We start from the raw sequence: 27,218 nt of genomic DNA, 5'->3' as shown, positions 1-27,218 counted from the left end.
AAAGGGATATTGTTTTATATTTCTAGTATGTTTCATGCACTCAAGTTGTGAAATTATGCAGGGCTTCATGCTATATTAGTTTACGTCATAACCGATTCATATGCTTAAAGGAGAAACATTTACTTTGCGTTTTCAGGTCACATCTTAAATTATCTTCTGGTTTTATCTTATGAACTGTGAAATCAAAAGGTGCATAAAGAAACAAGACACAGTTTATACTTTGTATTATATAATCATATCAACCCCTTTTTAAAAGAAATAAATATTTTGAAGCTATGCTTGGATGTGACCACTGAATTTAATATGCATTTGTGCTTCACTTCAAATCTGGTCTGTCACAAACTAGTTATAAATATTCCTATTCAATAAAAGATTCATGGAAATGTTGGGTGAAGAGTAACAGGGCTCATGCTCTAGACCCTACTGTAAACCGTAGTGACAGAGAATTCAATTGAATAGCACAAAAAAGTGGTGACAAGGTCATAGACCGAACCCATTAAATGGTGCAGACCATCAAACCGATGTTCTACGAATGTTCAGAATGCATTAGCTCACATTTGAATTTCACACAATTCAAATTCATTATGGACGGTGGCCTGTATCTCAACAAAGAGACAAAGACTAAAATATGCAGCATTATAGAACCTGATGTGTCTTAAGACAGCTCGAATAAAATCCCTTTTTTATTTTCCATTGTTCCTTTGAAACAGGTTGAAAGAGAAATCCTTCTTTTCAGTATTTCTATGAAGAGTGGTGTGAGTGATAATGGATTTGTGTTTAGTGGGGAAATGTTAAAAAGTACATCAAGCTGGCTGGTTTTAAAATGAAATAAGACTTTTTTAAGCATAGTACAAAAATAATGCTAATTTTAGGAAAGGTTTTTATGGAAAAGAACATTCAGTGAAGTAGTAAATGTGTTGTAGTGAAAAATGAGGTGAATGTATAAGGTGTTACTGATTTTCTTCAATTTAAATGTGATATTTCAGATGTTAATGCTGTCATTTTATGAATGTTGAGGCGATTCATGCAAATTTTGCATAAAAAAAAAAAAAAAAAAAACATTTTAAAAAATAAACATTAAATTCTGCTTTGGAACAATATGTTTTGTGAACAGAATTGTTAAAATAATGTAAATATATAGTGGTTAACACTTTACAATAAGGCTCAATTCATTAACATTAGTTAATACATTGGGTATCATGAACTTCTTTTTTTTTTCAAACATTTATCAATTAATTTTATGATCATTTATAAGCATGCCATTTCCAACATGTTGGGATCAAATTACATTTATATAAATTCATACACTCAAATTTGAATATTGGTTATTGGAGTATGTTTTAAAATACATTTTCAGTCTTTCTACTTCAAAATGCCATGTTTAATTCAGTGTGTTTCTTTGTAAATTAATTGTAAAATTTACAAACAGTATCTGAGTGAAAATAGTTTCTAAATGTTAGAAATGTAGAAATTAACCTTAACAAAGATTAATAAATGCTGTACTGTTCAATATTAGATCATGGCTCCCAGTCTATTAACTAATGTTAAAAAATGGATTTGTATTATAAAATTATACATAAGTGTTAGCATTGAATTAAACTGAATTGAAAAGCATGTTTTAATTAATTTTTTTTAAAGAAAAAAATAAGTAAATAAATATAATAAATTAAGCACTTTAAATGAGCAGGGACTATACTAACATGTGAAGAACTGGTTCTAATTGATAGGTAATTATTTCAGCCCTTGCCCTTTAGTGCACCAGCTCAAACCCCCTCTAGGGGGCGCACTGCTGCGGCTAGGGGTCAAGGGAGGACGGGGTGGTGCTCATACCCAGGTGTGCGAGGTGGGGGAGTGGAACGGAGGCTCATGCTGGTGAGGGTTTGCTTCCGTCCACCCTCCATGCGTCCATTTGGGGATGACATTGAACCAAAACCAGCAGGGCGACCAGCCCTGTGCAGAACGGCTACATGCACTGTCGCTTACCGACAGACCAATTACTTAACGGTAGCATTTACAGTTAGTTCTAACGATTTATAATGGCTATAATCCATACAAAACATTTGGAGAAAGAAAAAAAAGAGAGAAAATAAGGTAGCATATACTGACACGTCATGCAACACAATGGTAGATGATTGAGGTGCGATGAAGGACAGGACAAACGCGCAACAAACACACACAAGGTTCAGGCATTAGACTAGAAGAGAAGGCGAGGGTTGGGTTTCTGGTCTTACCGATGCGGTCCAAGCGGTCAATAGCCACGGTTTCAAAAGCGCGGCGCATCATGGGATATTCCTCCAAGACTTCGTTGAAATGGTCCACGGACAGTGAGAAAAGTCGGCAGTAGGTGTCAGCGCGGACACTAGCTGTACGACGACCTTTCGTCAACAGGCAGATCTCTGTGGAAAACAGATGAAATGAACACATTACATGTTTTATATAATGGGGGTCACTCGTTGGAGATGGAGGCCGGTTGAGCATCTTCAAGGCTAGCTGGACATGATTAGCATATAAACATAGCATGAGGGTATGAATTCACCTGATGTATCTGGTTTAATATGTGGTCGGCAGTGCTTTTTTATACACAAGTTATTTTGTGAATATCAAAAATGAATAAGATCACTCTTACTGGTTGGTTTGGATACATTATAAATTGCAGGTCATGTGGAAAATGACAGCTGTGTTGAAGATCTGATGCAAGTCATGTGATAAGGAATTAAGGCTGTTTCTTTTGGATTGTGAAGTTATTGTTTACAATTTAATAATTTTTTTATCAAGGCTTTCCAAATTTATATTTTCTAGCATCTTCGTATTATAGGAATTGACCGAATGTCACTAATTTATTGAGCTTTATAGGGCTCTGCTTTGTGTAGCTTGGTTGGTGAGCTTTCCAAGAACATGTATTTTTATAATTAAGAAAAAGTTTGGACGGATTATGTATACCTCAGTACTAAACATTGGATTATGAAGTATTGTTTGTATCACCTATTCGAATAATAGTAGTAGTAGTAGTAATAATAATAATAATAATAATAATTTTATTTATAGTTGTTCTTATAAAACAAAGACAAAAAATATTATTATTATTATTATTATTTTGTTTATTTGTTCAAATGATTTTCCATTTTGTTATAAATGTAAATATTTGTATAATAAAAATAACAATAACATTTTATTTCTAATTATATGTATTATAAATAATAATAATAATAATAATAATAAATTATTATTATAAAAATGCAATATTATTTAAATTATTAAACAAACATTATTATTATTATTATTATTATTATTATTATTATTATTATTAAAGTATTTACATGATAATTATAGAAATTTGGATTTTATTTTACCCAAATACCTCAAATTGCACCCCATCAATGGTTGAGAAGTAAGTGTTTTATTGAACACAGTACATACTCAAAGTGTCTCACAGAGAGATTTGTAATGAACCTTGTTGTCAATGAACCTGAGTCGTCAGTGACAGTTTAATCTTGTCCACAATTTGGTTTCATCTGTATTCGGGAAGAAAAGTCCTTAGTGTTTAGAGAAGATCTTGTGCAAATGGTCCTGTCTTTCACCTTGAGATGTGCACGGGCTTATATGTAATGTCTGTAAGCTGGAGTAAATAACATATGACTACTGATTTTGTGAATATATTTGCTGTAAATGTAGGACTGTACATCCTGTGCTTCAAAATGACAGATTTGTAGCATTATTTACAGAGTCAAGAGATGATACCCTTGACATTTTGTCCTGGACAGGAAAAATGCTGTGGAAAAAGTCTGTGTAGCCTGCGGGACATGCTAACAACACTCTCCAGCTGGGAGTGGGAAAAAGGTGTTGGAGTTTTTTAATGGAAAAGTGCCATCTCTCTTGCGTCATGCGGTGCAGTATAAAGGTGAGGATGGCAAAAGTACTTTGCGCTTGCTGTTCTATTTTTAATTGGTTCATTAGGCTCAAATGTCACCATAATGTACATTTCCACAGCCCAATATCAGCGATAGAAAAGTCAAGAGAGAAGGAGAGAGTCTGAAAGCAACAACATGATGAAACGTCATGAAATTTCAGATTCCGATAGTAATTGTCTTACTTTGCACGTCTGTGGCCGGCTGCCAGTGGTGGATGAGTGCCTGAACGAGTTAGCGCCTAAGCTAGCAATTGTGTGAAGGTGTCTCTCTCACCCTGACAAAAGAGCATCCAATCAACCAGCCCTCCTCTCGGGCCTCTGCAAATGGAAATGACACTTGACCTCATAGCCTTGGAGGTCCTTTGGTTTGGCATGTATCCCAGCTGTGAGGTAACGGACGGGGTTTGCCTGATTTATCGTGATCAACGCTTCACCTTAACTGGCCCTCACCTCACGGCACACTGCCAGAACTTTAGTTTACTTACATGAATCACTGCATGTTTTTTTTTATTTATAATAATAATAATAATAATAATAATAATAACTATTATTATTATTATTATTAATATTATTAAAATTAAACCACGGCATGTTTTAAGATGCAAGAATCAGTGCAAAGATTTCAGACCATTCGAAAAGACATCATTATCATCATTAAAATAATAATGTTTTTTTTTTGTCTGCATTTATTAGTATTAAACTATAACAACAACAATAAATGCATTAATTGTATTAAAAATAACAATATTAATTTTAATAATAATGATGATGATAATCAGAATAACAACAACATAATAAGTCATCACAGTCATAATTTACTTACTTTACAAGTCATAATTTTCTTAATTTATATGTATTATTATTCAAATTAATATTAATTTGTATTATTTCACATGAATTTTTATGTAATGTTTATTTGTCTTTTTATTATTATTAAATAATAATTAAATTAAATTAAATAAAACTATTAAAATTGAACCGCGCATGGTATTAAAGTACAAGAATCAGTACAAAAGTTTTGGATTTATAGACCCAAATGCTTAAATTTAAATTTGTTTATTATTATTAAAATTATTATTCATAATTAATTGTTTTATTATAAATATTATAACTAACGACCTAACTAAAATAAATAGTATTGAGCATTTAGCTAGAATTTGAATTTATTTTTTGTTAATTAATTGCTGATAGCTATAGCTATTTTTAATCAGTCAATAAACAAATACTAGCCACTTTTGGTCACTGAAAATTGCATGGCGGTCAAAAAACTACACTGAATGCAGTTTGACTTAATACTACCCATTAACAAGTGTGTAAATTGGGTTGTCCTGCATGTTTTCATATGATCTCCATTCAATTTAGGACCAAGGTCAATGTGTGTTGAGTTTCTATCAGAAGGCAGTAAGGAGGAAGAGATTTCCTGCCACTGCCAGCAGCTTCGACACACGTTCACCCCCGTGTACAAACGCACACATGCCAGCAGCATTCCCGCTACGGGCCAAAATACCAGTAGCAGATGGTTTTCTACTGGAGCAGGTGGCTGGCATCGCAGTGCACCCATGCTAGAGCAGGCACAACCATCATGAATCGTGAGAAAAAATTATTTAATTTCAATTTTTGTTCCCACACTCATCCAGCTTAGGTAACACTGACAAACATGTGACATCAAGGTCATTCGTGGCCTAATCTCTGAATTATAAAACACTGTGTGGCTGTTCTCAGAGTTAAAAGCTTGTGGTTTGTACTGTACATGTCAGTTTGATTTTGGTCCATCGATATGAAATTATTTACTTGCAGACATTGCATTGCATTGGTTAGGGTTAATGTTAGTACTTTTATTTCATTTGGTGCTTTAAACCATGAATGGATCTGACAAAAACAGAGGAAACAATCTGTTTGCAAGTTTTGAACTGACCTCCAAAGTAGGATCCATCAGTGAGTTTCAGCTCTTTGCTGAATTTGGTGATGACGCTAGCCACTCCATGCTGAATGAAGTACATCTTTTTACCCACAGTCCCCTCACGAATGATGTAATCGTTAGGCTGGAAGACCTCAAACTTTAGTTTACTCAGCATTCCCGTCACAAAGTTAGGGTCTGCGTTTGCAAACAGCGGCATGGTGGCCACCAGCTTACGACAGTTAAAATTCACAATTTCCTGTGGGACAAAACAAGGAAAACACAATCAACAGACATCAAACAGTAAAGAAAAAAAAAGAATTTAAGTGGAAAAATTTAATTTTTTACAGTATTTTAGAATCAATAGCATCAAAACTGTTCAATGTATTATATATTTCGGCAGATTTTGAGACCCCGCCCTTCCCCCGTCTACGTCTAAATAAACGCTTCTCATTCGGAGATGTGTGTGTCTGTGTGAAAGACTACAGTTTCCGAAGTGAGGAGGGAATATTACAGAATTTATTAGTTTTCCGTTTCAGGTATGATTCTGTATGTCCATCAGTTTACACTGTAATGACGCTTGCAAACTCAAACATTTCAATACTTACATTTTGGGTTTTAATATTTTTTATTGTGTGGTAACGGTTTATAAAAGCAATAAGGTACTCGAGGCCTTCCTGTATCACGGCTGAAGGGGTTGCTTCAGTGTCATCCTTAACAACACCCTTCAGCCGTGATTTATTCACGATACAGCACGGCCTCGATTACCTTATTGCTTACATATATGTATATTATTATATTGTATATAAATATATTTAACATATAAACATAACATTTTTCTTAACTATATACATGCATATGTTTGTATTTATACATAATAAATATACGCAGTACACACTCATATATTATGTAAACAAAAACTTTTATTTTGGATGCAATTAATCATGATTAATCATTTAACAACACTAGTATGTATGATATTTAACTGAAATGGTGTAAAAGGTTTAATAATAATAATAATAATAATACTTTTATTTATTTATGTTTGTTTATTTTTTTATTTATCACAATGCTGCTTAATTTTGCATTCACAATTTCCTGAGGGACAAACTAGAATAGGAATGCATAAATAAATAATGCTTTTAAGGCTATCTATCTATTTATTTAGGTTGGTTGGTTATTGTGAATATGCAATCGATAGCTGAATAATAATACAAAAAAGTAAGGCATTTAATATTTTTTGATATTTAGTGTTTTTAGTAAAACAACCTAAAAGGTGTCAAAAAGTCATATTTCAAAGATTTAAAATTATTATTTTTTTTTTACTTTTTGCTTAGCACTCCTCTGCGACAATCACCAGCCTCTATAGACTGTCTTCCCACTGCATTGCAGTGAGCTTATTTGATGGTCCCCATGCCCATACAGTCAGTGTCAAGCTCACTTCAACCATTAGCTGAAAGCCTGATGCACACAATCTTCAGTCTTTCTTGTCTCCATGGGGTGAAGGATGTGTTTGTTTGGTGTGGCTTGGGTGTGAAGAATAAATTTGCACTGTGCTTTAAATCGTGGCGTAGTCAGAAAAGCGTCAGGAAGGTTCTGACCGCAATCACACAGGAGGAATAATGAGTTTGATAGCCACGTCCAACCCTTTACCTCCACTAGGGAGACAAGCTGGAGACTTTATCTATTTAAAGCTGGTTTGTCACAAGGCGTTGCATGTAAAAATAGCAGCCCTGACCAACTGAGGGAAAGAGAGAGATGGAGGAGTGAGGGAGGGAGGGAGGGAGGTGCTGCCGGGAGTTAAAGGTGTTTTGGGGATGAAGCTGTCAGTGTTATCTCTCATTTTGCTGTGTCATAATAGACACTCACTCTGTCTGCTTGATGATCAAGATCATGATAATATGAGCACTGCATTCTAGGTAATTTTGATACATTGCCAATGCATATATACTGTCTACTGTTACTATAGTAACAGTAGACAGTATATATAAGACAGTATATATATATATACATATATACTGTCTACTCTATACTGTTTGCTAATTTTCTGTAGAATACCTGCATGACCTTTAATATTTACCAAAATGTGCAGTATACTATACAATAGAGAACATTGTGTTGGGTACTGTATCCCACAATGCAATGTTCTTGACCTTTCCATTTTTGTTGTGATATTATAGCAGATTTCAACTATGCAGTATTTTTGTTCAAATATTTTTTGTTTATAAACTGTAAAGAAAAATGTTTGTTTATTTTGCCTTTTAACAATATAGAATATGTATCTCAATATTTATTTCTAAAATAAATGTTACACTTTTAATCACAATGTTTAAGACAATTAAAGCATTTAAGACAATATTTTTATTATTTAGGTATTTATTTAGTCATTTAGCTGACGCTTTTATCCAAGGCGACTTAAAAATGAGGCCATAAGAAGCAATCAAAACCAACAAAAGAGCAACAACATGCAAGTGCTATTACAAGTCTTGGTTAGTCTAACGCAGTACAGATAATTATTTTTATTTATTTATTTTTTTTTAAATAAAAAGACATAGATAAAATAAAATTAGAATAGGGAGTGCTAGAGTTAGAGGGTCAAGTAAAGATGTTATTATTGGGCAAAACAACCTAGAAGGGTGTAATATTTATGTTTGAACATATCTCAATACGTATTTATTAAAATTATTTTTTTATCACAATGATTCTTAATTTTATATTCATAATTTTATGTGGGACAAAACAGAAAGAAAACACAATTGACAATTGAAGAGTAATGCAAAAAAGTAATGTGTTTAAGACAATATATATATATATATATATATATATATTAATATTATGCAACACAACCTAAAGGTATAATTTATCTTTAATATTATGCAAAATATTATCCAAAACACATTTGTAATATTATGCAAAACAACCTTCTACCAATATTTAATATGTTTCTCATTATTTATATATGAATTGGTGTCATTTTTGATCACAGCGTTAAGCATTGATGTCATTTCATATTGATTTCATTTTAATAGCTTACTTTCATATATTTAATTCAACATGCTGAGTGCACTTCTTTTTTGTGTTGTTTTTATGGGATATAATTCTGAGATGTGATATTGGTATGAAAATCATTATTTACTATTAAAATACCATATAAAACTTATATGTTCTTTAAAAAATATATTTAATTATATTTAATTAGATAAACAGTAGATGTTCATCTTCCTTATGACATCATAAAACCTTAAAATCTTAATTTTTCTATAAAAACATCTGTGTGTTTTGATGGCTATCAGCTGTGGCTGTTTGGGGGCTGATGTCAGATTTTTATAAATCAGTCTAATATAAACTACCAATAACCTGACACAGAGTTACTGATACAGATGAGTAAATCTGCCATAAGTGGTTACTAGGGCTTAAAGAACTGTACTGTACATGGCATTGAAACAATAACGACGTAGTGAAGATCTAAGATAAGATGTTTCCTTTCATATCCAAATGAAAGCGATTATGCGTCCAGACAGAGAGATTATCCAAGATCAGCACTTATTTTCTGAGATGCTTAGGTTGAAATGTACCCGTGCCCGTATAAGCTCTGACCCTGGGTCAGCACTACTATGAGTTATTTGTGTCTCACCTCTTTGAGTGGGTCGTTGAGCTCGTTAAGGATGCTGTCCTCGTCGAAGATCTTTCCCTGGTAGCGATGCTCATAGTAATCGTGGATTTTCTGCCGCATGTCAGCCGGCAGCTTGTGGAAGGACATGTACTGCTCCACTTGCTTGTACTGTAAGACAGAAAGAGATTTGAGTAAAAAAAAACAAAAACAAACAAACACTGGAACTGATGCAAGAAAGCAAGACTTGTGTGGGAAATAATATCACAGCTGTTTTCATAGATGGCAATTTGATTAAATGGAGGGCAACTGGAGACTTTTGCTTAAGGCATGTCTTTTTCTGTCCTTTACTGTTGTTTCTTGTCAGATTGTACATTATGATGAGCCTGGTGCGATTTCGAGCAGAATATGCAACATCAGCTGTATTTCAGTGATTGCATTTGACAGGACTGGGTGTTTTGACCTCATTGACACAACATTGCACACCACAGGAGTTAGTCTCCTGCTTCTAAAAAAAAAAAAAAAACTTCAGCAATTTTCATTACAAATTATTTACAGAAAATACTGAAAATATTTTTTTATTATTTTTATTCCAATAATACTACAATAATGTATAATAATAATAATCATCATCATCATAATCATATATTTTATTATATTTTATAGTCTTTTATTATTCAACAAGGACATATTAAATTGATCAAAAATGACTTTTATTAGTGATTAGAATATAATAATAAAATATATTAATGCAAAATATTTCTATTTTAAATAAATGCTGCTCTTTTTTTTCTATTCATCAAATAATCCTGAAAATATGTATTAAATTTTCCACAATTAAAGAAAAGGAAAGGACATGTGGCACACACGCACAACGAAATACGTATATAATAAATCAATAAGCAGCACAACTGTTTTCAACCTTTATATAATAATAATGATAATAATAATAATAAATGTTTCTTGAACCGCAACATATTAAAATAAATTAATATCAACATAATTAGAATGATTTCTGAAGGATCATGTGACACTGAAGACTATGGTATTGATGCTGAAAAAAAATCAGCTTTGCATCGCAGAAATAAATAGCATTTTACAGTTATTTTAATTAGTAATAATATTTACTATTTCATATTAGTATTTTCCTGCATTTTTGATCAAATAAATGCAGCCTTTCTGAGCATAAGAGACTTATTTAACTTTTGAAGGGTAGTGCAACTGTGTCTAATGACTAAATGTAATTTAGAGTAGTTTGTAAATTGTATTTCATTGTGTTCAATTTGGCAAAGTCTGCAATCAAAAGTCAGAGATTTTGATACATTTCACCAAATTATCTTTGCTATTATTGTCTCAGCTGTTTCTATTTTTACGTCCCCCAAGGAATTGCTCCTTAAATGATAAAAAACTCAGAACATTTACCTGAGCTATGAAAGAGTGACCTTGAGCAATGAAATGCCCCTCTGTGCAGGCGTTTGGTGAAATGATCTTTTTAATTCATGCATGATTTAGTGATGAGCCTTTCAGACGAATCCTGTGTAAACTCATCCACATGCACATAGGGAAATGTGCTGGGTCATTGTCTGTGGGCAGGTGGTGCGTGCGGATGAACACTTCCTGTCTGCCAACTCAGTTGATGACATCAGAGCAGAAATGTCTAATCCAGCACCTGCTCCCTGTTACCTATCTCTGATTACACATAAATTCAATTACGTATGCTTTCTGTAGCTACGCAGGCTGCCCACTCCATACCGTCACAGGAAATTATACCTTAAGACTGTCTATATCTGTCCCAGAGCAATCTATTTTAAACTTTTACATTGATTGACTTACATATCTATATCAGCTCTTCTGTTCATGATACATCAATAAATGCTGTTAGTTATATAAACTCTATTTCTGTACGAGCATAAAACATATACTGCTGTCCAGAGAATTATCTATTCTCTATCAGTGTACTTTATAGATTCATTTAAAAAACTGTTCCACAAATTCAAACTGGCTGTATTATGATTTTGCTTGCTTTAGTAAAATAATTTTGAAATACTATGCATTACAGCACATGCCATACTCTCTATTTGTAAAAAGAAGCATGTTGAGGTTTTATGAAATGATAGTAAAACTGACATTGTGAAATATTATTACAATTTAAAACAACTGTTTAATATTTTTATATATTATCAAATATAATTTATTCCTGTCATGCAGAGCGAATTGTCAGTATCCTTACTCCAGTCTTTAGTGTCACATGATCCTTCAGAAATCATTCTAATATGATGATTTACTGCTCAAGAAGCATTTTCTATTAATGCTGAAAACAGTTGTGCTGCTTAATATTTTTGTGAAATGTAAAAAAAATAATAATATTAATTATAATATAAAACGATTAAGATAATATATTATTAAATTAAAAATAATATTTGTAATTTTATATTAATATAATCTAAAATGAAATAATTATAAGATTGTATATTAATATTAATATAATTAAAATGGTATTATTATTACTTGATGACTAGAAAGTTTAAAATAACAGCATTTGGAATAGAATTATTCTGTAACATTTTAAAGGTATTTACTGTTTATTCTTACTGTTAATTCTTTTTTATGTACTGTTCATTTTTACACTATTAACAATCTCTTCAAGACAACTTTTTTTTAAATCAATTTAATGCATCCATGCTGAATAAAAGTGTTAAATTCTTAAAAAAATTTTTTTAAATAAAAATACATTTTACAACTTTTGGTAATAGTAGTATATTTTCTCATCAACAAAAATAAATAAAAACAATTTTTAATCTCAATTTGGGTAAAAATATCTCCATGATCAAACTGCCAGAAGTTGATGTTAAAAATCATTGATTTCAGTTCATTCATCACATTTGATATGGAAGGTTAGATTGAATGCCTTGCATCGTAGGACAAATTAACAGTGCATGATCTGGCAAATGTAGTATTCCTTTTACAAATGGAAAATGTAAGTAAAGCAGTGTTTTTCATTTTAGCCAATCATAACAATTCATTTTCTTAGAAATCTGAAAAGCACAGTTGCAAAAACAACTGAGTTAGAGACCGCAAGTAAACATGTAGGACACAGAACTTTTAATGTTTATTTCCAAAATCAGATTGTTTTACATGGACAGCAATATATGTTTTATGTGATGGCAGTGAGAGGGAAATGCAGCAGCACAGAAATGGAACAGAACAGAAGACCGTGTGATCCTTTATCAGTGCGAGTGAAATGGCTTTAAATGACAATTCAAGCACCAAGCAATTAGACTAATGTTCCAAAACCTCCCCGTCTCTCTCTGCTGCATCTGCGGCGGGGAGACGGCAAAACCCACGGCTACTTACAGTCCCGATAGGAAGTCTTTATCCTTGTCTCATAGACAGAGGCCTTGAGAATTTAAGAGCTGATGTCTTCGGGCTGTGGGATGCTAAGATGGTACAGCCTGCTTTAGCTTGACCATGCTGATTTTAGAATACATCTCTGAAGAGACTTTGTGTCTCATATATGAAGACTGGAATTCTAATGCACACACAAAGGAGTGAAATCACTAACAGTGGTATTTTCAGTGCCAAAACATGAATATATATATATATATATGTATGTATGTGTATGTGTGTATATATATATATATATATATATATATATATATATATATATGTATATGTGTGTGTGTGTGTGTGTGTGTATACTATATATATATTATTTCAACACAAACATGCCTCTTTTCTATGTAAATTATGCCTACTAGATTATGCCTTATTCACCACATCTCCAGGCTATTTGGCTGGACTAGTTAACACTGTGCCATAATTTCCATAATTCAGGCAATGGAATTGAATGATAAAATAATGCAAATAAAGGGTGCGGGCACAATTAATTCCTAGCGAATTCCCCACATTATGTTTCTAATCTGGAGGAGTCAGAGTCAGTGCTGAATATTCATAATATGAGTAAGAGCGACCTATGGTCAGTCAGTCGGTGGCGATGCGAGTGCCATCAGCTTCTTGTAGAGATACGGTGAGTCATTGGGCATCAGGGCAAAAGCAAAGCACTGATATGGGCTTCCTTTCTGAGACACTGTCACAGTATTTATTCTCACACACATACTGTAGCCTAGTATGCATGAGAAATCCTCCATAGTGTACTTTTAAAAGCTATTTGAGAAGCTTGAACAGCAGCTTACCAGGAGGAAGACTCTTACAGGGTGGCCATTTTTAAAACACCAAAAAGGAGGACACTTGTAGGATGCATTTATCCAGGTGGCATTTTAACCTTTCTATGAAGGCAATTCTACTAACCCTTTTAAATTTATATTTCTCCTTACATTTTTTTTTTTTTAATTATTCAGTAAATGCAATAACAGTAGAAAGATAGGACTATAACAGGGCTTTTACCAATCAAATGAAATCAGGCAAAATTGACATGCATTTAGACAGACTGTTTACACCTGGATAAATAACGGTATAATATTAATGTTATACATTATAAAATCCTAAATATTTTGAATATAAAAATATGAAATGTTGGAAAAATTATCCTTTAAATATAAAACCAAAACTGCCAGTAGGTGGCAACAAGTCACTGGACAGATTTCCATTACAGATTTGCACAAAAGTTTTGCGAAGTTTTATAAATGTCGACAAAAACTTATTGTGAATTGATGGTGTTTCCATTAACCGATGTTATGTGACTAAAACATCATTTCTTCCTTTCGCAAGAAGTCATGGTGACGGATGTTTGTAGGTTTACGGATGTTGCAGCCACAGCACTAGTCATAATTTGTTTAATCGAAGGAGACGTATGCATGTGTCTTTAGTGAAGCAGCACAGAGAGTTGCTTCTGGGATGCTTCTGAAATGTGGTGCGACCCGATTGGTATATACACAAGTAGTGGCTAGAGTGACCGCAATTGGCTGTGTGGCCACAATCGATGTGCCATGTAAATAAGGGGTTATCCAAGCATTAATGGCAAGGAAAGCATCTTATACTTGAGAGCGGCCACATATGAAGCATTTTTTCAAGGTTTTAGTACATTAAAGAATTATCATGTTTTATGCACGCCAGGTGACCTGTAAATGCGAAAAACTTTTTCCATTGCAGCTTTGCGAAATATTCCTTTTTCGAATTGCCTGAAAAACCACCTCATTCGAGCATACATTTTTTTTTACGATATATGGGAGTTTTTGCGAAATATACGTAAACCTACCAACATCGGTTGTCATGACTTATCACGAAAGGAAAAAATTATGTTTTATTCGCATAACATGAGTTAATAGAAACTGCTGAAAATTGTTTTTTATCGACATTTATAAAATATCGCAAAAGTTTAACACAAATCTATAATGGAAACGCAGCTACTGATGATTTGTTAAAAACGTTGAATCACTCAGAAACAAAACAAAACTGTTGATTGGAGACACAAATGTTCTGCTGTGACTGTTTGGAACTATTTTGGAGTCAATATTGTGTCTAAAATGTAGGTCACTTAATATTAGTTAAAACCATGTTTAAATTTATTTAGTAATTATATACCATTGGATAAAGTATAAAATAGTGATGATTGTAATAGGAGGACAAATGAGCATCCGACTCAAGGCTGTGCAGGTACAACATAGTATTTTTCAAAAAAGGCCGGACAGATGGCCACCCTACCCTTACACAAACGCAAATTTAAACTTTGGAAAAACACGAGCTGGAGGCCAAAAACTCCAGAATCTCATCCATTTTAATCAGAGTCTGCACACACACACACATTCAGAAAGCGGAATCAGGGGATCAGCCTGTTTGGTTTAACGGCTTGTCACAGCCTGGTGATGACAGCACCTGTGAATAAACATCGTCTTGCACACTGCAGGCCAGTGACGCTGCGGTAAGACAGCGGGTAGCAATGAAAATGAGGGCAAAAACAAAAAATGATGTCACTTCTTGTTCTACATTGATTACAGCTTGTCTGTCAGGACATGATAAGGCCTGTTTGTGTTTGCAGTGCGTTGATTTACGCTAAACTCACAAAGAAGGGAAACTTTTTGGTTGGTGGTTTGGGAAGTGCAGAGGCTTTTAAAGGAGCAGACCTGAGGTGGTGAGATGCCACAGAGAAGTCAAGCTGTTTTGGTCATGTGGCTTAAAGCACAAATATCATTGGTACTGCCAGAGTAAACTCACTTCATCCTGAGGGGATTTCATAAAGCTTGCTTACATGGACTTCGTGATTCCCACTGAGGTAATGCTAAAATGTTTCAGCCGTCTGTGTGAACGACAGCTGGCGTCCTTTTAGTGTCAGCGGCATGTTTATATATCCGCTTCAAAAAGGCCATCGACACATGATTTACCAGCCTATTCCTGCAGACATGGGCCAATGTTCCTGAATTTGACATTTTTTTGCACAATTCTTTCATCTTCCATCTTTCCAACTTCCAGGTTTTCCTCTCCTTTTCACTACCTTTTATCCATTTACTTTCTTCTTCTTTCCTTCCTTTTTATTACCTTTCACGTTACCTTATCTTTTCGTTCCTTTTCTTTGTGTTAATACTAGGCTTGTTCAGATTTTTCCTCTCCACTACATCTCGTGCAAAAGCACAGAAAGCTAATCCATGTTCGGGTTTATTATCAGCGTGGGAACAGAAATGCTTTGGCAATATTAGGTTTGTTTATCACCACTCTCTCTTTTTTCCATTTCTTCTTGCAGAAGCGGTCATCACATTAAACGTGTGCTGGGCTCTGGCAGGGTTATATTAGATGTCAGAAACTATCCGCCCAGCCTGTCTGCATCTCCCCTGCGTCTCAGGTGCTTGCGGCTGCCCCTCAAAGTGAAGAGACAACACAACTACCCAAAAAGTACTTTGTTCCACCATATTGCAAAGTCACCTGGTTGGGGAGGATAGACAGGCGGATGATAATACAGATTGCTACGAGGGAAGATGAGAATAGGCAATGATTTGAGGTCATAATGCCTTTTATTATTCTGTCCTTTTGAAAATTAGAATCTATATTTTTGATCCTGTTAAAGTAAAAAAATAAATAAATAAACAATCTGTTGCACGTTGCTGCAATTTCAGAAAAATAGGAGCACAGCAAATGCATTCAGTGTTTAGATATTAGTTTCTTTTATCAACATTGAAAACATATTTATTAGCAATAATAAAATATTTATTTATTTATATATTGTCAGACTGTGTCTCGTGTTTCCCCGCCTCTCCTGTCCATATTTGGCCTTCCTGTTCCTGTCCTCGTTCCCTGTAATCATTAGTTCATTAGTCCCTAGCCCTGTGTTTAATTTCTCCGCACCTGTTTCTGTTCTTCCTCGTTGATTTCCCAGTGTTCTTAAGCCCTGTGTCTCCCTGTCTCCCATGTCCTGTATTGTTCGTCATTCCCCAAGCTCCTCGTTCTGTGTTTTCGATTGAAATAAACCTGGTGATTAGAATCTCTGTGTCTCCTCGCTCCTTGCCCCAATGCAGCAGGACATATATTGCATTATAATCTATGTTAAGGGTAATTTCTATAATATAATGTGCAATATAAATGTCACTATTTAGCATTCTCCTCATGTCATGATCATGCAATCAAAACGACCTTTCCTTTTTCGCCCAGCAACAACAAATTTAAGACGCTTTTTTTTTTTTCAAGCAAAACACTGACAACATCAATGCCGTGGATTATCACCTAGTCAACACTGTCAGTCATGACCAAAGTCCCAAGATATATATCACACAAACTGACATATAAAAGGCTGTTGATGTCGCAGTCTGCTTTGAATTTCAAGCTCTTACTGGGGACACAGAAAAATCTGACAAGCAACAATCATAAGAAAGGACAGAAAAACAGGTGTGCACCTGGCTTTAGATGTCTTGTAGCATCCAACAAACAATGCACCTGTTTAACCTTTGCATTCAATGACACAACAACATGTATTCGTAAAGCATTAGAAAACAGGACTGCTGATCTGACAAGGGATTCTAGTTGTTTATGCCATTTTGAAGAAGATCCTCGCCTCGTTCTCCTGCTGTGGAATGCTCTGTAAATGCCAGGAAAAATAGCTGTGTTTATTCCTAAACTGCTATCAGAACTGACATCAGGTGAATAAGGTGAATGTTGACCTCACATCAGAGAAACCTCTTCTCGAAGCGCTCTCCTGCCGATCTTCTTTGATCTTGTACTTTGAAAGAACTGTCTGCTCAGCACACAACCACGTGCTGTGGCTGCTCTCTGGGTCTGATCTAATCCGTGTGCTGGTTTGATCTGCTGATCATAAGAGATCTGCTACTGCAAAGCCACAGATGAGTGGACTGATGAGAGATAAGGCCGCTGGAGCATAGTTATCTTCCATTAGTCGGCTTTCTTATGCTTGTCTTTGCAAATGGAACAGCAGATAGGATCGGCAATGAGTCAGACAGTGCAAGAGCTGAGTCAGAAAACAGATCTTTGAGGTCTCTCATAAAACTACTGATTACAACATTTATTATTATTACTATTACTACTAATTATTGTTGTTGTGTTCTCATTTCTCAATTTATTTAATATGGTATGGTAATTATTATTATTATTATTATTATTATAAAAATGTGGCAATAACTACATTATCATTATTATTATTATTAATAATAATAATAATATAAATGTTTATTATAATTTTTATTCATGCATTTTATTAATAATTTTGTAACATGATAATAATGTATTTTATAATAATAATAATGATAATAATAATAAATAAATAAATAAATAAACAAATAAATAAATAAAATGTACAATCTCCAGACAGAGTTACGGTTTTACATAGTTACAATATTATGTTAGTTTATTATAATTTATTCTTTACTATTATATGGTAATTATTATAAAATATGGCAACAAATACAATAATAACAATAACAATAATAATAATAATAATAATAATTAGTATTAAGTAAATTAATTTTTTAAATAAATTATTATTATTGTAATTTTATATATATAAAATAATATTGTGTTATAATATAGTATTTTTGTAATGTAATAATAATAATAATAATAATAACAATAATAAATAATTTATTATAAATACTATTTTTTATTAAGTTTGGCCAAACTGTAAGGAAGTGAAAAAGAAATGAGGGGATGCTGTTTTTCTCGGCAGTATGGGCCAGTGACATTGGCTTTGTCATTTGACCTCCGCTGTTTATATATATAGTGACCACTGAAAGGCCCGTTCAATATGAATGCCATTTTCAGATCTCTGGGCAGGGGAGCCATATCTAATATCCATTTGCAATGGAGCCAGATTTTAATTGGAATTATGGTGGGATGAAACCACAGCGGTGACATTGCGATTCTAAATGGAAGAGGAGGGTGTGTCTCGTTTGTGTCGAATGCTACATGGCCACCGCAAGGTCAAAATATCATATTTAAATTGGAGATAAGAGTCCGTGCCGGGACAGGTGGAGAGATGTAAATTCACTGAAGCCCTTTGTCCGTTTCAGACCACTGTGTCATTGTCGTGGTGAAGGTGACACTGGCTACGTGTGCATCTCAGATAAGCCTGTGCACGGCGGCCCTGACAGGGAAATTGATGGTACGCATGAGCCATGGATGTGTGCAGCACCCTGTTTTCCAGAGCAAAGGAATCTCATTAACTTGGAAATCCCACACTTTGTTCCGCTAAAGGGTTTCAGCTAAATGGCTTTGCCAATCAAGAAGATGTAAGGGCCGGCTGTAATGAGAAAATGCAACTTTATGAATGCGAGTAAACTCCTAGATGGTATTTTAAAACCCTGTAACAGCATCACAAATGAGCTACACTAAAAATATCTCTGGATATTGATTGCATCGTATGTCGGAATGTGTATATACTACTACAATAAATTTAGAGGATGCTGACATTTAGTTGGTTGTTTATTTCCTAAGGCAGCTTATAATGCACTTGATAAAGAAATGCAAACATTTTTTTCAATGCATAAGTTTCTGCTTATGCATTAAATGGATTTTGTCGACAAAGAGAAATTGTATATAATTTTTTTTTTCTTTTTGCACAGGGGTTGCTCATAACTGTTTCATAACTGTGAGTTGTCAGTGTCTCATTTAAGTAATCAACTTTGTCTCTGGTGTTAAATTTCATAGGAGAAATAGAAACAAAAGAGACATTCTTTGATATATAAAGCATATAGGGGTATTTTTTTATGTTTTTTAAAGTCTCTTACCAAGGCTTTGTTTATTTGATGAATACATGACAGTAAAATACAGTAAACACAGAAATATTGTGAACTATTATTACAATTTAAAATAACTCTTTTCTATTTTAAAATGTTTTTAAATGTAATTTATTTATGTGATGTCCAAGCTGAATTTTCAGCATCAATACTCCAGCCTTCAGTGTCACATGATCCTTCAGAAATCATTGATTTTCTGCTAAAACATTTCTTATTATTGAAGTTAATATGTTATAATTTATTCTAAGTTTATATATATTTTTCAAACAATGTAAAAGTTTTACTTTTATATTTAATAAACATAATGCATCCCTGCTGAATAATAGTATTAATTTATTAATACTATATATTAAACTATTTATTAAATTAAATTAAAATAAATTAAATTACATTAAATTCAAAATACTGTCCCAAACTTTTGAATACTATATATGTGGATAGTATAGGTAGCTCAGATCTTGGTCTTGGAAGAATTTTATGAGAAATGTGTTTATTTTGATTGAAGACTTTTGCAGATTTGTCAAATCTGAGTTTAGTTTGAGATCTCTTCAAAATCTCTCAAAGAGATACTTTAAGTGAAGTTACTGGGGTATTTTTTCAGGAAAAATTGGAGAAACCTCAGCAAAAGTCTTCATTTGTTCACTAACTCTTGATTTCAGAACTTATCTTTGAGACATTGTTGAGATCTCTTCAACACCTCTAGAAGTAAGACTCAATTACTAGGCTCTTTTTCTAAAGCAACATTTGAGAAACCCCCCAAAAAGTCCAAATTTTCTCTCTATTTAACCTCTTGAGAAAAAAATCAAGATATTAAAAAGGTCCCATTTGTGATATTTCTTTACTAAGCGTGTATTCAAACTTTTTACTGGTGGTACACAGTCATAAAAAAGTACTTTTAGAGGTACAACATCTTTTTACTGGGTCAGCACTTTTTAAAAGGTACAAAGTCATAGTAGATATGGTGCAAATATGCACTTTTTGAGGATACTGCCCCGTGACAAGCTTACTAAAAGGTACAATCTTTCTCTTACAGTGTTGTGTATGTTTTCTTTTTCATTTAGTCTCTGCCAACTCCCTGGAGCACAATCCCATTCTCTCTGTTTCAATCTCGTCTTTCCACTCATCCACTGTAATGGCATTAAACAGAGAACCTGATGGCTCATGTTGGCATAATGTTGCGTGTGTGTTGTGACGTTAACCCAGCTCACTGAGGTCAGATGAGATAAGTCCCCCTTCTCACATGGGACAAAACAGCTCTGGCTCCCATTGCGCAGCAATGTTTGGCCCGGAGAGAGTTTTTGTTGTTCACTTGGGATAAATCCTCTTTGAAAGCACAGGGATATAATGATCCACTAATGGTACAACAAGCCCTCAAAGACAAGACCCTAGAATGAGGGATAATCTGCCAATCCGTCCTCTCATGATTTTTCAGAGAGAAAGTGGCATGCTGTTTAGAGGAAGTGAAATCGATACACAGTGGCATCTCTGAGTTGATGACTTAAGTATCACAATCCTCGATTAAGCTCAGTAATGAACTATACAGCTGAGGTCAGAGAACTGCAGGAATGTGTCAAGCAGCGACAGCATTGTTTCAGAAACCTGTGCAGGTGAGAGTTTATTGTTTGAAGTTTATTGTTTACTATTGAACTTATGCTAGACTTTGTATAGCAATTTTACTTGATTAGAACTGATTAAACTATTATTATTATTATTATTACTATTAATAATAATGATGATGATTTTATAGTCAAAATAATACTTTGTTATTATTTATTAAAATAATTAAAACACAACAAATTAAATATTAATTAGTAATTCATATTCCTGTTTACTATTATTATTACAATTTACCCTAGTTCTTAACAACAATAATAATAATAATAATAATAATAATAATAACCAAGAATATGAATTACAGTACTTTTTTTTATTTATTATTATTTAATTAATTTATTATTATTATTATTATTATTATTATTATTATTACTACTATTATTACTATTACAATTCCTTCTAGTTTTTAATAATAATAATAATAATAATAATAATAATAAAGCAAAATGTTTTTGGATAATAAAGAATGTTAATCACTAATAAGAATCAATTTTATTTTATTATTCAATAATTATAATAATACTACACTTAATCATAATATTTTTGCAAAAATAAAGAATATTTATTACTAATTAATAAGAATAAATTTCCTTGATTTTTCAATAATAATAACAGCAATAACAATAATAATACAAATTAAGATTTTCATAATCATTAAAATAATCATTGATAATATATTTTTTATAACTACGACAATTTAATATGAACAGTAATTCATATTCTTGGTGATTCAAAAATATTATAAATAATTATGAATTATCATTTTCAATTATTATATTAATTATTATGTTTTTATAATATATACAGTTGCAATACTAAAATGGCTCATTTTGGTCATACTGCTCATCCAAACATATCCAATAACTGTAGCCCTGTAGATGTAGATCAACCTGTACACGTTGTCTGAAGCGTGCAACCCATGTAGCAGAGGTAGAGTTTCTTTGACGTGAGATCAATATTGATGTCATTCTTTAATGATTGATGAGCAATGAGCTCATAATGTGATATGTGATGATGACACAGATTACTACGCTGTTGAGATGTTGTACCATCACATGCACGTCCTGGCATGGTGGTGTACATATCAAAATAACGTGTGAGTGCCTGCAAACAAAGCAGCCAGGTGAATGAAACCAATGAGGCTGCACTTACCTTCTCCTGGTACTGCCGTCGAGACGAGTCCAGAGACTGGATGAGGGCTGTGGCGTGACCCACGAACATGGCGTAACAGGTGGCGCCCACAATCATACTTAGCATGGTGATCCAAAGGTCCGACATGCTGACGGGCGCTCTGGCTCCATACCCGATACACAACATGTGACTCATGGCCTTAAATAGAGCGTAAGAGTACTGCTTTCCCCAGGAGTCGTTCTAAGAGAGCGATAGAGACGGAGATGAGAAGATGACACAAAAAGAAAGAGTCAGCAATAGAAAAGCAGGTGGAGTGAATTTAACATGTACGCTTGTAGGCAAAATATTCAGTGTATCAGTGAGTCTGCATACAGCGTCCTGTCAACTTGACCTTCATGCATGGCAAACTATCTCTCTCCGTGCTTCTTCCCTGTATTCTCTGTATTCTATTGTCTGTATTTCTACTTCTCTGTATTTCTATTGTATTTCCTGTTCCCTTTTATTTGTTGTAATCCAACCGTCCACCTGTATATCTCCATTTTATTTTATTTTTTTTTGTCCAATGTAATATTCCATTTTGATTTTGATTATTTGTAACACTGTTTTGACTTACAGCAAAGCAACAAACAACCAATATTATGTAAATTAATAAAACAAAATATATTTTAGAAATTAATTTTTTTATGTATTATGAATTTTATTATGATTATAAAATTTCTCTCTCTGTCTCTCTTTCTAATTAATATTTATTAATTTACATTTATTTGTACATGTGTTAAAATAATTTTTAAATGGGTATGTTTTATTTGTGTAGGAAAAAATATACTAATAGCTACAGTAAATAGGATATATGAAGATGATTTAGCTGATCGATTGCTTCTGTCTGTCCCTGTCTGTCGTGCTGCTGAGAGGTTTGCGATTGTAGCTCCGTGTAGCTTTGCTTTTCTGTTGAATCTTTATCTTACTTTCACTCTCTGTTGTTTAAAGTGATAATATATAATACTATGATAATAATAATTCCCACCATATTTCTGGTATTATCTATCAAACTAATTTGATCGTTTGCTTTTTAAAACCACGAGTGCAGCGCGCATGCAGCGCGTTAGCATTTGTTAGCTGGTCTCGCGGATCCATTCGTGTTTCTATTCGCGCCAAGTGTTGGGGGTAATACATTACAACACAGTAATGCCAGTTACTTTTTTCCCATTTATTGACTGACAGTGCGCTGTAGGGGTGTAAGAAAATATCGATACACGTGAGTATCGCGATATTTTGTTTGGCGATACTGTATCGATTCTCCAAAACGGAATATCGATATTTTAAAAAAAAAAAACAATTATACAAGATTCATGGCAGTTGTTTCATTTTGAGTTCATATCCCGACCGCTAGTCTTCATCGCTGAACTTAAACAGTGACATGAAATACTAGCATCAGGGCACTCCACTAATGTTAGCGTTAATATAGTTCGCTGCCAGTAATGGAGGATGAAAGAATTGTTCCAGTTCTCGATTCGATGTACAACTTAAACTGTGAAACTTTAAATTAGAGTCTATAAATATATATTTTTGTCTTTTTATAAAATACATTTTATACATACATTTAACTAAAGAATCATGCAAGCACTTGAATATTTCCCCCTTTACTCGTACTGCACAAAAAGTGGTTCAATAATGTTGAATGTTATAGGGACTGATTATTGCAAATGCAGATCCCAGTGTGTTCTGCAGTGTGTTCTGGTTACTATTTTATTTATTTATTTTTTGCTAAGGTTTGCATATGGTGGTGTGTTCTTAATGACAGCTTTCCTAAACAATATATATCCTAATATATATCCGCAATATATCGTATCGCAACCCCTGTATCGTGATACGTATCGTATCGCCAGATTCTTGCCAATACACAGCCCTAGTGCGCTGTGTGAACATGCTGTTACTGTAGTCCTAATGTGAATGTGCATTAATTAATCCCACTCGCAAAAAACAGATTTAGTATTCATCAAAATGAATTAAAAACAGATTTAGTATTCATCAAAATGAATTAAAACAGTGAAATGCAAACTCATAATATAACGCAAACCTGCAATAATTAAATATGTTAAACAACACAAATTTATGTAATCCCATTTTATTAAGCAATGTATTTGCTGCTGACCTTTGATGATCCAGCTCAACCATACTAATAAGCAAAAATGACTTTAGATAAACTAAAAATTGTGCTTCATTGTTTTTTAATTGCTGAAGAGTGTTGAACCTTCTCCAGCGTTCTACTTTACAGACGTGAATTTACTTTTCCTTCAGCCTGAGGTTTATTCTTTTCACTTTTTGGTGTGAAAGGGCTTTTATAGATTTGCTATGATTAGAACTTCTTGTATAAAAAGCAACCAAGCCCTGCTCATATTTAAAAAGTAATGCAAAAGTAACGCAAAAGTAACATAACGCATTGCTTTACATAAAAAGTAGCTAAGTAACGTAATTAGTTACTTTTTTAGGGAGTAACGCAATATTGTAATGCATTACTTTTAAAAGTAACTTTCCCCAACACTGTTCGCGCCTATTATTGTTTTCTTTTTTCTCGCTCCGTTTTTCACGAGTTCATCAAACAACAGTGGTAAGCGAATCATTCTTCAATCACGGTGAGTAATGGCTTCTTCTCCTGCTATTGTTGTTTGCACTGTTTGCCACACGTACAGTTTATCTCTCTCTATCGGTGACGAGGGATTCACATGTGATAAATGCAGGGAAATATTTAGGTTGACAGAGAAAATTTCAGAATTAGTGACACGCATCCAAACTTTAGTTGAGGACAGTAAGATTGTGAGGGCTGTAGATACTGCTTTGGATGCGACTAGCTCAGGGAGTCCTGTACATTGTTCTGTTCCAGTAGAACCCGTGCAGCAGGGCAACTGGGTGACTGTGATGCGGCCTAGTCGAGTGTTAAAACACCACTCTTCCGTTACGATCAAAACATCAAAAAGGTTCTCCCCACTCAGTGACACACCCACTGAGAAACCTGATGAAAGTGCTCTAGTTATTGGTGATTCTATTGTACGGAACGTGAAAATAGAGGCACCAGCCACCATAGTCCAATGTTTAGCGGGAGCCAGAGCGCCTGACATCTTTAAACTTTTAAAAATTTAAAAGTGCTGGCTAATGCTATACGTATATTCAGTAAGATTGTTATTCACGTCGGCGCTAATGATGTTCGACTTTGCCAGTCGGAGATCACTAAATATAATGTTAAAGAGGTATGTGAACTTGCAAGTACGATGTCAGACACTGTAATATGCTCTGGTCTGCTCCCTGCTTACCGTGGCGATGAGATTCATAGCAGACTGTCGTCACTCAATGGCTGGATGTCTAAGTGGTGCCCGCAGAATAACATAGGTTTCATAGACAATTGGAAGAATTTTTGGGGCAGACCTGAACTGTTGAAAAGAGATGGTCTTCATCCCTCTTGGGGTGGTGCCGCTCTTCTCTCTAGAAATATGGCACATAGTCTTAGAGTTCATACTTGACTAACTGGGGCCCAGGTTAGGAAGCAGACAGACTGGCTAAACTGACCGTTTACAGAAGTCACAGAAGTCAGTTATTTCTCAGCACATAGAGACTCTTTCACCTAGATATCATACTATAGAGACTGTGTCTGTTCCCCGAACTAGAAAATACAGAAAACATCCAAACCAAAGTAAGAGTAACAATTTAATAGATGTTCAACAAATAAAAAACAGATATAATACTGATAAACAAATGATAAAGCTTGGCTTATTGAATATTAGATCCCTTTCTACAAAAGCACTTTTTGTAAATGATATGATCACTGACCATAAACTAGATGTGCTTTGTTTGACAGAAACCTGGCTAAAACCAGATGACTACATTACTTTAAACAAGTCTACCCCCCAAGATTACAGTTGCAAACATGAACCGCATCCAAAAGGTAAAGGGGGAGGTGTTGCCACAATTTATAGCAATATTTTCAGTATTTCTCAGAGGTCGGGTTTCAAGTATAATTTGTTCGAAGTAATGGTGCTTCATATAACGTTATCCAAAGAAACAAGTGTTAATGATAAATCCCCTGCTATGTTTGTACTGGCTACTGTATACAGGCCACCAGGGCACCATACAGACTTTATTAAAGAATTTGCTGATTTTCTTTCTGAGGTAGTGCTGGCTGCAGATAAAGTCCTAATTGCTGGTGATTTTAATATCCATGTTGATAATGAAAGAGATTTGTTGGGATCAGCATTTATAGACATTATAAACTCCATTGGTGTTAAACAACACATTTCAGGACCTACTCATTGTCGAAATCATACTCTAGATTTAATACTGTCATATGGAATTGATGTCAGTGGCATTGAAATATTGCAGCAGAGCGATGATATCTCAGATTATTATCTAGTTTCATGTATATTCCATATAGCTAAAGCTATAAAGCCAACTTCTTGTTACAAATATGGTAGAACCATCACTTCTACCACATAAGACTACTTTATAAATAATCTTCCTGATTTATCTCAATTCCTCAGCATATCCAATACCTCAGAAAAACTTGATGATGTAACAGAAACTATTGACTATTCTAGCACTTTAGATAAGCTTGCTCCTTTACGCTTATGGAAGATTAAGAAAAAGAGTCCAACACCGTGGTATAATGAGCACACTCGGGCCCTAAAGAGAGCAGCCCGGAGAATCGAGCGCACCTGGAGAAAAACAAAATTAGAGGTATTTCGTATTGCCTGGCGGGAAAGTACCCTATCCTACAGAAAAACATTAAAAACTGCTAGATCTGCTTACTTTACATCTCTTTTAGAAGAAAACAAACACAGCCCCAAGTATTAATTTAATAGAGTGGCTAAATTAACAAAA

The 27,218-nt window shown here is 33.9% G+C and overlaps 1 protein-coding gene across 1 annotated transcript in view; it reads right to left on the bottom strand.

Annotated features, from left to right (window-relative positions):
• Positions 1 to 27,218, bottom strand: part of LOC306855768 (potassium/sodium hyperpolarization-activated cyclic nucleotide-gated channel 1-like) — a 127,892-nt gene that overhangs the window by 7,465 nt on the left and 93,209 nt on the right. The window contains exons 4-7 of the mRNA XM_079394629.1: positions 22,371 to 22,589; positions 9,439 to 9,585; positions 5,823 to 6,063; positions 2,232 to 2,396 (exon numbers count right to left, since the gene is read on the bottom strand). Coding sequence (XP_079250755.1) covers positions 2,232 to 2,396; positions 5,823 to 6,063; positions 9,439 to 9,585; positions 22,371 to 22,589 — 772 coding nt within the window. The remainder of the gene's footprint in view (positions 1 to 2,231; positions 2,397 to 5,822; positions 6,064 to 9,438; positions 9,586 to 22,370; positions 22,590 to 27,218) is intronic.

Source organism: Barbus barbus (assembly GCF_936440315.1).
Source record: "Barbus barbus genome assembly, chromosome: 36".
NCBI classification, from domain to species: Eukaryota; Metazoa; Chordata; class Actinopteri; order Cypriniformes; family Cyprinidae; genus Barbus; species Barbus barbus.
The sequence above is the reverse complement of the archived record's forward strand: the minus strand, read 5'-3'. Positions and strand labels throughout refer to the sequence as shown.